Source organism: Rhipicephalus microplus, chromosome 2 (genome assembly GCF_043290135.1).
Source record: "Rhipicephalus microplus isolate Deutch F79 chromosome 2, USDA_Rmic, whole genome shotgun sequence".
NCBI classification, from domain to species: domain Eukaryota; kingdom Metazoa; phylum Arthropoda; class Arachnida; order Ixodida; family Ixodidae; genus Rhipicephalus; species Rhipicephalus microplus.
Window position 1 is genome coordinate 290,214,726 of NC_134701.1, and position 12,926 is coordinate 290,227,651.

The 12,926-nt window shown below is 47.4% G+C and overlaps 1 protein-coding gene across 2 annotated transcripts in view; it reads left to right on the plus strand.

Annotated features, from left to right (window-relative positions):
- Nucleotides 1–4,994, plus strand: part of gig (TSC complex subunit tuberin) — a 162,390-nt gene extending 157,396 nt beyond the window's left edge. For both annotated transcript variants that reach the window (XM_075882244.1, XM_075882245.1), the window contains 2 exons: nucleotides 750–844; nucleotides 4,821–4,994. In XM_075882244.1, coding sequence (XP_075738359.1) covers nucleotides 750–844; nucleotides 4,821–4,964 — 239 coding nt within the window. In that variant the 3' untranslated portion in view covers nucleotides 4,965–4,994. The remainder of the gene's footprint in view (nucleotides 1–749; nucleotides 845–4,820) is intronic.
- Nucleotides 4,995–12,926: the final 7,932 nt, after the last annotated feature.

A 12,926-nucleotide genomic window follows, 5' to 3' on the forward strand; every position in this document is an offset into this window, starting at 1 on the left:
GACAAGCGTCTCGGGGAGATTTATCGTGTTTTCAGAAATACCAGCAAGATGGTGCAATGAGCGCGCGTTGTTACATCGTCACGATGTGGCAGCACGCGCTCTCATCTCCCCATGCGTACTTTGCTCTGTGGAGAGGAGGGGGGTGGACAGATTCTTGTCTCGCGGTGGGGAGAATTCTACGTCTTTGCTGGCCTTGGGTTTTCACCAGAATGATTCTGTTGTAGTTACCGCGCGCACAAAGGCCACTGCGATCGCTGCACAGTCTCCATTTGCGAAAAGAGCGCACTTTTCAGACATATAAAAGTAACAACTGAGACGCCTATTCGCGTTCATATGTACCTGTGAGTACGTTTCGTGCATCATTTGTGCATGAAAAACGTGTGGTACATTTCGATCTGCTTGCTATTTTGCGTGTGACCTTCCAATTTGTTGCTAACGCGTTCATTGCTTGGCCTTTGTGGCAAAGCTGTGACTTTTAACCAAGTTTCATTAGTTAACATCATCATCACTACCATAATAGTAGATTGGTGTTGTGTCGTGTAGTGGATTGAGGACACTCGTTCTAGCGTTACTGGAGTCTTAAGCAAAAACGCTTTCACTCTCTGATCAGTATGGCGCCGATAATCTTGGTAATCTAATATGGCTTCTGACTGCCTGTATAAATTGCCACCATTCTTTCACAGGTCTCTTGTTGAATGGATCAGCTGAAGAGATACTTTTCAAAATGGTGGTCTTTTTTCGTTGCGCAGAAGTCTTGGAATTGCTGCGGCCACCACCTGAGCCGCAGCTGGTGCCCGACAGTAGCCTGGCGGTGTATGTGCGCCAGACAGCAATACATGCTAATGTGAGTGCCTTCATTGTTGTCATCCATTAGGGCACGAGCATTTGCTGCATCTAAACAGCAGTCGAGCTTTTACTTTTTTTTAACTGTGAAGCTGTTTAGCAAATTGTTCTTTGTTAATTGATCCAGAAGCTGTCATTTTTATAAATGAGTATGTGCCGCAGAAGTTGGGTAAATCCTACGAGGCACCACTGGTCCACCAAAAATAAAGAAGGCAACAGTTAGCTAAACAAGCTTGACAAATGGCTGCGAAGTGACGGCAAAGAGCCAAAGACCTCGAGTACGAGAGAGTACTAAGGCAATGGCGGCTGCGAGAATGCCCCAAAGTGATGCAAGGCCTATGCCAGTGACAGCATGCTGGTAGATTCATGAGAGGTGCGAATGCCGAGTTTCTGTCACTAGAGTTTCGACAATGGTGTCATGTCTGCGACTGCCTGTTGTATAACTCGAATCCCTCTGCACTGAGAATCAATGTAGAAACAACCTAGCATCACCTAGCTAAGGGCTAGAAACAACCACAAGCAACCAGATAAGTCTTTAGAATCATCCACTTTCGCTGTTTCAAGCCTTGTGTGGCTTACTGCAAGCTTTGCCAACTTTTTTCTTTAAAGAAGCCATGACACAGCCAACCACCATTTGGTGGTTTTTAGCAAAAAAAGAAAATTACAAGTAGAGAGTTTGTTTGGGTATGAAAAGTTGGCCGTAAAAAAATATTGCTGTGCAATACAGTCCCTAGAAGTCCGCCGTTTTGCCATGGCGCCTGTGACATCATATGCAACGAGGAGCATCATTGTCTACCACAGTTTCAGCCACTGCAAACAGTACAGCTTCAGTATCAAGCAGATCAAAGCTGAGATATCTCAATTTCACGAGCAGCTCACCATGGAGCAATCACTGGAATTCAGACGCTCGCACAGCCAGCTACTTGTTACATCACAAGTGCGCCAGTGTTGTCCAGCTCTCTAGCTGTAAAAGTATTCAATTCGTAAATTAGGTGCTCGACCAAACGCGCTCAAATTTTGCCAGCTTATTTGTGAATGCACAAGGATTGAACCAGGTTACAGACTATCATCTAAAATTTTGTGTCATGACTTCTTTAATGGCACTGAAGTGAAAGAGTACTAAATGAAGGAGCACTGCTGTAATCAAGGAAATCAAACCTTCAAATTCCATATGCTGAAATGTGAATGGGCTTGGTCATGTTTTCTTTACAATATTTTACTTATCTCTAATCTAAAAAGGCGTGAAGTTATTTTTTGGCAAGCTGGTTGAACATAACGTAGAAAAGCAGTGCAAAAGACACACAAAAAAAAAGCACATATATAAACATACAGCACTAAATGTGGCTGTATGAGTACCTTTTGAGTCAGTGTCGTGTGTGCTGCTTCCGTACATTACAAAGTTCTTAGAACGCCTTTAGTTTATTTTCGCTCCACTGAACATTTTTTTATGTCTACTTGTCACTTGTGGCTAGACAGATTGTTTGAACCACAAATGGTAGCTGGGGGATCGTTACAGGCAATGAAACACCATATTTATGTGTTTACAGAGCATGTCATTCACCATTGAAATGGCCACATGGTCACGTTTACAAAATTACAGCACTGATGAAGTGGTGTTGTGAATTGTCTGTAGAATTAGCTTCTGTTTATAGTAGTATTTTGTGTGTTTTAAAAGGGTGTAGCAAATGCTACATGTTGTGAAGATGAGTTTGCTAGAAGCTTACTTTACGAGCTCTACCTAGAACGTACATGGCATTTCTTATCACCGCCGTACACAAAGATGCTATTGTTGGGTTCGTCTACTCTATGACACAGTGCAGAAAAGGCACTCGAGGCAGGTTAACAAACGCTGGATTATTCAATCTAGATGCAGCACAGTGTGAAAAGTCATGGAATTGTGGGCCACACAGTGTAACTCCTCCTTAAGACAGATTGAGTACGCTCGCCAGTGATGCCATGGCTATCGCACAGAAGAGAGCAGTCAAGCACACGGATCTCTCATGCAGGCCTGAGAGCATCTGCTCATGGCTAGCAAGCACCAGCTCAAGTGGAGAGGGTGCTGTCACTGGCAGCCAATGAGGACAGGCGTGGTGCCGTGACGTATGCTAGCATCAGGGTTTCCACCGTCTTTCCTGTTAAATTCACCAAACGACGAGTGAAATGTCCCCAAAAGTCGCCATTTTTCTTCATATTTCACCAAAAATGTCCCCACTCTACATATGTGTGGGCTATGTGGTCATAAAGTTTCCTAACTATGTAGAGCCCCATCAAGTATGGTACCATCCATAAGCCCTAAATTATATTGATGTTTTTTCAATGGTAGTCACATCACCCGCTTCACCATGAAAGCACTGAGAAAGAGCATGCTTGCATTAGCATCGTCTCTGGGTGCTAGGGCGTCATCACATAAATTTGTGATGTTTTCAGAGTTAGCGAATGCAGGATGACACAGTTGCTACAACAAGAGAGGGATGGCGTGCCAAGCCTTCCTGCATATTTAAAGATTGATTGATATGTTTGGTTTAACGTCCCAAAACCACCATATGATTATGAGAGACGCCGTAGTGGAGGGCACCAGAAATTTCGACAACCTGGGGTTCTTTAACGTGCACCCAAATCTGAGCACACGGGCCTACAACATTTCCGCCTCCATCGGAAACGCAGCCGCCGCAGCCGTGATTCGATGCTGCGACCTGCGGGGCTGCATATTTAGAGAATTTCATTTTCGTGGAATCGTGTGTCTGATAATCGAGGAACTTAATTGTGCAACGAAAATAAATTCGAAAGTACTGTGTAACTGTCGCAATGCCCGCACCATGCTTTCTGTGTGGGCATGCTTACGCTACACATTCACCTCATTGCAGTTTCTGAACGCTGCCTAAAAAAGCCCAACTTTTTGGCCCACATGATAAGTACGTTATAATGACAGATTTAAACTCAACACAGCAAATCAGGGGGTACTACAGCAAGAACGAAGTCAACAGGCTATTCAGGACAGAGCTGTGGTCAGAACATGTGGCTTAACCATTAACCTAGCGACTTCAGAAGCAAAGCTTTGAAGAAGCCTAATGCTCTTAAAGCACCTAAAAATGCAGTATACCACCACCTTGCGGCACGCGGAGCAGTCCACTGACCTAAATTTTGCTGGCAGTTTGCTGGTAGACGCAACAGTGCGTCAGTGCCTCTTGGATCTAGGTAACTTAGGAGATACATTCGAGAGACAGGACAGACGTACTAAATTGCGCGTAGGGTGTGCCTTCTGCTGATGGGTCTAAAACAACGAAAAATCGAAAGAAATGTCGCTCATTCATCTTGAAAGCACTAACTATAGACTGTTTTACTTAAGACATCTGGGCGCCGCCATCTTGGGCTGTTAAGTTGATGTTTTCTCGTTTTTGTACATTGTGATGTGTATTAATAACGCCATGGAACATCGTATGCACCACTTCAACAGTTTTCATTGGTATGCGTCCACCCTAACACTGTTCGTTTGTTGTTTAAAGGTGCAGAACACAAGGGTTGACAAGCCCAACATAGTGGCACTGGATCCCCTCCGTAAAGTTGTCTATAGAATGCGTAGCTCAGTCGAGACCTAATCTGAAAATCACCAAAAATTTGCCATGCCGCCATTCATAATTTTAGGTCGCCACGGGCCTCTCAAGTTGGTTAATTTGGTGAAAAGTAGCCAACAGTGGCAATTCTGGCTAGCATACCTGCGATGGCATCATCGACACTGGGAACAGGGTAGCATAGCTTGCGCGAGACAATGGCCTGCACGTGTGCACTGGGCCACCATTTGCTGTGTAATGGCAGTTCCCGGCGAACAAGCCAAGGAAAGTCAGTATGACGCACTAGCTGGGGAGTGAGGCACAGTAGGGGAGGTGCTCTCGATAGCTACTAAGTATTGCACACACATAAAAATATTCAATATTGAATCAAGGGGGCAAAAGTTTTAACATTCCTGCTTCTCTTTGCAGGTGGCTTGTACCAGCCTTCACCGGTCACAAGCGGGCAGTTCTTATGTCAACAACTGGCATGAGCGGCTACAGCACTTGGAGCGGTTACGAGGTCGGCTTGAACGCAACACTGAACCTCCACCAGATGACCTGGCAGACCTTTAAGACCCATATAAAGCAGCAGATGATATTGCAGTTGGCTTTGCCTTCATTATTTAGTATTTCATTTTTTATTGTACTGTCAGAATTTTTTAACAGAAACATTTAACACAGCACGACAGCAATGTTAAGCTTTTGGGATACTTACAGAGCAGTGCATGTGTTTAATGATGTGTGAAGAAGAAAGAGCATCGTTGGCAAGCAACATCGCCATCGCTTGGGTACTGGGTGCTGGGCTTCGCTCGCTCGGCTCGTGCTGATCATCACCGGCATCTGCTTGACTGTTGCTCTTGGCCGATTGTGTTTCATCGTAGGAGCACCGTCGCAATAGTCGCCAATAAACCCTTTTTCAATTGGTGGAGGGTGCTGACATTCCCCGTCGCCTGAACTTGGGTGCTGCCATTCGCCGTCGCCTAAACCTGGAGCTGCGCAACCGAACGCTACCTCCCATCATGGCTACCAACAACGCGCAACCTGGCTCCTCCACTTCATCCCCCAGCAACCCCGGCGTTCTTCGTTTGCGAGAGCCCAAGGTCTTTATCAGAGCTGATGAGACCGACGTGGAAGACTGGTTCGCTAACTACGAACTGGTGAGCGCAAACAACAAGTGGGATGACGCGAACAAATTGACTAACGTCATCTTTTACCTCACTGACGTGGCCGAAATGTGGTATAACAACCACAAAAACGACATTACGACGTGGACCATCTTTAAAACGTTGTTTGCTGACGTTTTTGGCCGACCCGCTGTCAGCAAGTCCAGAGCCGAACAACGCTTGCGGACTCGCGCACAAAAGCCAACGGAATCTTTCACCAGCTACATCGAAGACATTATTAGTCTTTGCAACCGTGTGAACACCACCATGCCCGAGTCGGAGAAGATTCAACACATCCTCAAAGGGATAAATGACGGTGCATATCAGCTGCTCCTGGCCCGTAATCCTGCCACCGTTGCGGAACTTGTCACTTTGTGTGAAAGTTTCGACGAGTTGAGCAAGCAGCGCGCCCTGACTCGGCCATTTTCCTCACATGCCGACTCGCTCTCCAGTCTCACTTCTGTTCCCGACAACTCACCAACCCTGCAAGAGATTAAAGACTTCGTGCGTGAAGAAGTAGCTCGGCAACTGTCGTTGATTCCCTTCACGCAGCAGCCGCCGTCCTCTCGTCTGCCCTCACCACTCCGCAACGTTATTGCCGAAGAGGTAGCTCAGGCTGTTCCCGTCGCTGCACACCAGCAGCCTGTGGCCATGCCTGTTGCCCATGCGCCGACTATGCAGCCCGTGGCTGCGCCTCTTACGTATGCCCAGGTGGTACGTAGCAGACCCCGCCAGCAGCATTTGCCACCCATGTCTTCAGTCGCTCCCCACTCCGCCCCTTTTTCGACACCTTGGGCCGCACCACGAGTCAGCAATTCCTGGCGCACTCCAGACAATCGACCGATCTGCTACGCCTGCGGTACTCCAGGACACGTGGCACGATATTGTCGCCGTCGCTTCCAACCACTCCACGACGCTACTCGGCCGTTACCGTATGACCCACAGCCCATGCACATACCTGCTCCCTATCCCTCACCGCAGTATGGATACACTAACCTTCCTGAGTCTCGGTCACCCCAGCCCTTACCTCAGACTCACTCTCCCCGCTCCCCATCTCCTCGCATGCGATCACTGTCCCCAATGCGTCCTAGACCCGCTTCCTCCAACCGGGAAAACTGAACGCCGCAGTTCTAGAGGCAAGAACTGCGCCGTCGTCGAAATGCTCAAGTCCTCGCACTTCACCAGCTAACGTCGTCGCCATATCTGTCGATCATGTTTCTACCTTTGCCCTCGTCGACACAGGTGCTGCCGTTTCTGTTATAGCCGCCCAGCTCTGCCGCTCTCTACGCAAAGTGACCACGCCGCTCTCTGGACTATCGCTTCGTACAGCTAGCGCACAACCAGTTCGACCTCTCGGCACCTGTACGGCCAGCATATTTATCCAAGGCTCTATGTACGTTATCGAGTTCATCGTCCTTTCGGTGTGCTCGCATGACGTTATTCTCGGGTGGGACTTTCTGTCAAATCATCATGCCATCATCGACTGCGCACGCGCTGAAGTTCAATTTTCGCACCTGTGTGACGAACCTTTGCACGAAACCCTTGAGCGGTCGCCAAAACTTGTCGTGCGTGAGGACACTTAAATTCCGCCAGCCTCTCTTGCCGTTGTCCCGGTTTGCTGCGATGACTATAACGATGCTACAGTAATGTTTACACCTTCCGACATTTTCATGAGCCGCAGAGCCGTTTCCTTGCCTTTCGCTACACTCGACGTCACTGCGCGCCGAAGCAATATTTTCGTCCACAACCCCCTTTCTGCACCACTTACGCTACTTGCCGGCGAATGTCTCGGTCGAGTGGAGTACCTCGATTCCTCTTTATTCCTTAACATGTCAGACGAATCGTGCAGTAGTGCCTCGACCGAACTTCATGCCCTTTCCCCACTGGAATGCTCATCGAGTGACACCTTCTCGAGTTCCATCGCCGACACCTTGAGTGCCCACGAACGCGCCGAGCTTCTTAATCTCCTCCAGCACTTCGCGAATTCATTCGACGTTTCTCAGCCGCAATTGGGTCGGACTTCCGCAGTGCACCACTACATTGACACCGGTTCGCACCAGCCATTGCGTCAAAGACCGTACCGTGTCTCTGCTGCAGAACGTCACGTCATCAACGACCAGGTCGAAGAGATGCTATGCCGTCGCGTTATTCAACCATCGCACAGTCCTTGGGCATCTCCTGTCGTTCTAGTTCGAAAGAAAGATGGATTGATTCGATTTTGCGTCGACTACTGGCGATTAAACAAGGTGACGCGGAAAGACGTCTATCCATTACCGCGCATAGACGACGCCCTTGACAGCCTCCAAGGAGCCGAATTCTTCTCCTCCTTAGACTTAGGATCTGGATACTGGCAGGTTCCTATGGCAGAAGCTGATCGCCAGAAAACTGCATTCATTACACCAGATGGCCTGTACGAATTTAACGTAATGCCATTTGGTCTTTGTAATGCTCCTGCCACGTTTGAACGACTCATGGACAACACACTGCGTGGACTGAAGTGGTCTGTGTGTCTATGCTACCTCGACGACATTGTCGTTTTCTCTCCCGATTTTCCTACGCATCTGCTTCGGCTTTAACTGGTTCTGACGTGTTTAACCAACGCTGGGTTCCAACTGAACCTTAAAAAGTGCCGCTTCGCCGCGCGAGAGCTGTTCATTTTAGGGCACATCGTCTCCAAGCATGGTGTTCGACCCGACCCTGCAAAACTGCGAGCAGTCGCTGAGTTCCCGAAACCTACTACACTGAAAGAATTACGCAGTTTTGTCGGACTATGCTCGTACTTCCGGCACTTCGTGCGAAATTTTGCATCGATCATGCCACCACTGACCAACCTCCTACGCGGTGATGCAGACCTTTCATCTTGGTCTTCCGACTGCGACGTCGCGTTTGCCATGCTCCGTAGTCTACTAACATCTCCAATTCTTCAGCATTTCGACCCAACAGCTGCAACGGAAGTTCACACAGACGCTAGTGGGGTTGGTCTAAGCGCCGTCCTCGCCCAATGCAAGCCGGGCTACTCCGAATACGTCGTCGCTTATGCGAGTCGCACACTTACTAAAGCTGAGGCCAATTACAGCGTCACTGAAAAAGAGTGCTTGGCGCTAGTGTGGGCGCTTCGCAAGTTCCGCCCTTATTTGTACGGTCGCCCATTCGACCTGGTAACGGACCACCATGCACTTTGTTGGCTTGCCACATTGAAAGACCCTTCTGGCCGCCTAGCTCGGTGGGCACTGCAAATCCAGGAGTACGACATTCGTGTCATCTATCGCAGCGGACGCAAGCATTCTGACGCCGACGCCCTGTCGCGTTCGCCTTTACCTCCCGACTCGGCCTGCGGAACCACTGGTACCAACTCCATCGCATCCCTCGACCTCGACTCCTTTACCAGTGAACAACACAAGGACCCGTGGATCGCTTCCCTTTTTAACTGTCTCTCTGGATCGTCAACCACTGCGGTACCACGATCTCTCCGACGTCAAGCTGCTCATTTCGCCATTCGTGATCGGCTGCTACACCGACGCAACTACGCCCCCGAAGGACGTAAGTGGCTCTTGGTTGTCCCGCGCAGCTTGCGATCACAAATCTGCGCCTCCTTTCACGACGATCCCCAATGTGGTCATGCCGGAGTTTTCAAAACTTACGAACGCATTCGCCATCGCTTCTACTGGCGCGGAATGTATAATTTCGTTCGAAAATTCGTTATGGGCTGCCCTGACTGTCAACGCCGCAAATCACCGCCTTTCCACTCGTCCGGTGCGCTTCAACCGCTTCCGTGCCCTGCCAAACCTTTCGATCGGATTGGAATTGATCTCTATGGCCCTCTACCGACAACATCAGATGAAAATCGGTGGATCATAGTCGCTGTAGACCATTTAACACGCTACGCTGAGACCGCCGCCCTTCCAAGTGCCACTGCGCGGGACGTAGCATCCTTCATCCTTCATCGCTTCATACTACGACATGGTGCCCCTCGAGAACTACTAAGCGACCGAGGTCGAGCCTTCCTATCAGAAGTCGTCACGTCTCTGCTTTCTGAATGCCATGTTGCTCATCGCAAGACCACGGCATACCACCCGCAGACTAACGGGCTCACGGAAAGATTTAACCGCACCCTTGGCGATATGCTCGCCATGTATGTGACATCCGATCATACTAACTGGGATCGCATTCTTCCATTCATCACGTTCGCATATAACACCGCGGCACAGTCTACCACTGGATTTTCACCTTTATTTCTTCTTTATGGACGCGAACCATCCCACACCATCGACACTCTCCTTCCATACCGTCCTGACGCATCCGAATGCCCATCTGTGTCCGAAGCTGCCCGAAATGCGGAAGAGTGCCGTGTACTCGCATGCACGTTTACGTCGCAAGAACAACAGCGCCAGAAAGAAAACAACGCCGACTCTTCATAAAGCCCCAGCTATTCCCCGGGATCACTTGTATGGCTGGCTGTTCCTTACCAAACCCCCGGCATTTCCTCAAAACTTGTTCCAAAGTACGAGGGCCCATACCGCGTTTTGGAGCAAACCTCGCCGGTCAATTTTCTCATCGAGCCACTTTCCCCATCTGACGACATGCGCCGGCGTGGACGTGACATCGTCCACGTTGCCCGCCTTAAGCCATATCATAGCCCTCTGCCTCCAGACTCTTAGGTCGCCAGGATGGCTCTTTTTCGGCGGGGGCAAATTGTGAAGAAGAAAACGCATCGTTGGCAAGCAACATCGCCATCGCTTGGGTACTGGGTGCTGGGCTTCGCTCGCTCGGCTCGTGCTGATCATCGCCGGCATCTGCTTGACCGTTGCTCTTGGCCGATCGTGTTTCATCGTAGGACCACCGTCGCAACAGTCGCCAATAAATCCTTTTTCAGATGTGATTTCCTCTTCATCTCTGACAAGGGTGAGCTCCAAACAGTAAAGCAGCAGTAGTGTCTTCTAGAAATCCGTATATATTTGGTGAGCCACACATTTCAGATACAGTAGATACAGTAGAACAAATATAGTAGTAGCTCTATATATACACGCAATTCAAAGAGGATTGACATTTAAATCGAACAGTCTCTTTGTTGGATGGTTTTGTGTTTGGGTAATGCAAGAAAAGTTTCATTAACTGCAGCTAAAATTATCAGAACTTCATAAATAGAAGCAGGCCCTAAAAGGATTTGTACCTGAGGGTAAACGATCTAAAATATATCATTTTGGCTACTTGTACTCACTTCCATCTAGAAACTCATCTTTAGTAAAGAGTGACAGACTCTTTGTTGCTCAATCGTATGGTATTAGCAATACGAGCTATGTTTCTTTTTTTGAAGTGAAGTGCTTTTTCTTTCTTCACACAACTACAGATATAGTACAATTATCTGGACCGATAGCCAGAGAAGGCTAGTTTCCGGTCCAGTGTTATAAAGAAAACACAGGTCAGTTGCAGAATTCTAACAAAACAGTATTCAATAACATCATAATAAAACAAACATTATACGCTTCATAAACAAAGTTTTTCATAATGTACACCTAGGTAGTCGGTATAAGTTTGTTAGATATCCTGGTATGCAATAAAAAAGTACAGTATTTACTGGACTGCTTAAAGTTCTGAGTAGTTTTAACCTCTAGGGGTAAAATATTCCAGATCTTAGTTCTTCTGAATTTGATTACAGTAAAACCTCGTTAATTAAAAGTTACTGGGGCAGCAAAAGATCTTTAAATAAGCAGGTTTTCAAATTAACAGAACATACAAAAAATGGAATGCAAGAAACTTGGAACTATTCAAAGTAATCGGGGCTTGTTGTTTGCTGTGCTGGCTAGCTTGCGACTCCAAGGGTCATGTTTTCCAGCAATACCTGGCCTTAATGTTGCTGCAAACACGGGGGAATGATGGGCCTCGCTGCATCTACTGAAAATAAAAGAAAGAAGGAAAAAAAAACACCAGGCCTGCGCAGAAGGCGCAGGAGAGTCACAGCGAAAGCTAGAAGAGCAACCTTTCGGAGCCTTTTCTAAACACTTATTAACTGCTGCAAGCGCACTTGCTTGATGCCCACTACAACATTAATAATAAAAGTTTTAGGGTAGTAGGCCGGCATTCGCCATGCTATTTTTTCGTGATTCTTCTGAGAAGTCTGGTATCCGCTAAACTATTGCGAGGAATTCTGTGCAAATTGTTCATGCAGTGGCTGATGATGATGAGAAATTATGGCTGAAGTGGGTATGCGCCACAGTTAATAGGGGAACATGAACAAGCTTTTGTAACGACTGGTGGTTCTTTCACTGTTTTAAAACGCTTTATAAGTCGTATTAACGCGATTGCTTTCCCAACATCAAGCCTGCCTAAGACAAGTTTGCCAACAAGTCCAAAGCACCGGTGTAGCTCAGTGGTACAATACTGGACTGGCACCCAGCGGACCCGGGTACAAGCCCCACTGTGTCATTGGTACTAGGTTTTTTTTTTTTCTAATTTCGCGCGATGTGGTTACGGGCACTGGCGGCGGCGGACAACTACTGCCCTGTGTGAGACCCGAGTTGTGGTTTCATAACAACTTTCGTTGTAAAAAAAAAAAAAACTGTCGTGATCACTAGAAATGTGTGCCTGCCGAAAAGAAGACATCTTCACTGCAACAGAGCAGTAACACGCGGGCAGCATGTTGCTTGCTCCTCGCTGCATCAACATATCATGATGCGATCATGCGCATACTTTTTCTGGTATAATTAGGAATTTAATGATGGCCAGAATGACGAAACTCGCGGTGTGTTGTGGCTGGAAAAAATGATCTTTGAAACTTTTAAACTTAGTTTTCAAGGTAGGTGTTGCTGGCAAGAACTCCACCAGCAGTGCAAAATGTCGTGATCTCTATTATTGGTGCTTTTCTGATTACCAATTATTTTCAGTGCCCTATTCTCTAACTTTTGTTACAGGATAGGGCAAACAGACAGAATTTGAAGAAATGCTCCACCCAACAGCTCTTACTCATTTTCACAATGCCACCCACCGCTCGAGTGTTTCAGATAGTTTGCTTTCTCATTCGGACACACATTTGTGTCACCGATTTTCAATAGGAGACTTGAGCGTCTTGGTAAATTACGTCAGGGATTTTGACATCACTGCTCAACCAAAGGTAATGTTTCGTGTAGTAAATGAACCTTTAACTGTTAAGGGGAGATGCGAGTCGAAAAACACTACTTTTTGTGCAAGGTTACATATTTTTTGTTTTTATTTGCTTTGACAAGTACAGTTTTGCTGCTTTCACAGCAAAAAAAACAAAAAACATTGCAATTAAATTCAAAGTATGTTAAAATTGCTTTTAAAGAGCACAAGATGGCTACTAAACATTAAAATGAGCTCATTGTCTAGAGTCCCTTGAAAATCGTCACCGGGCTAC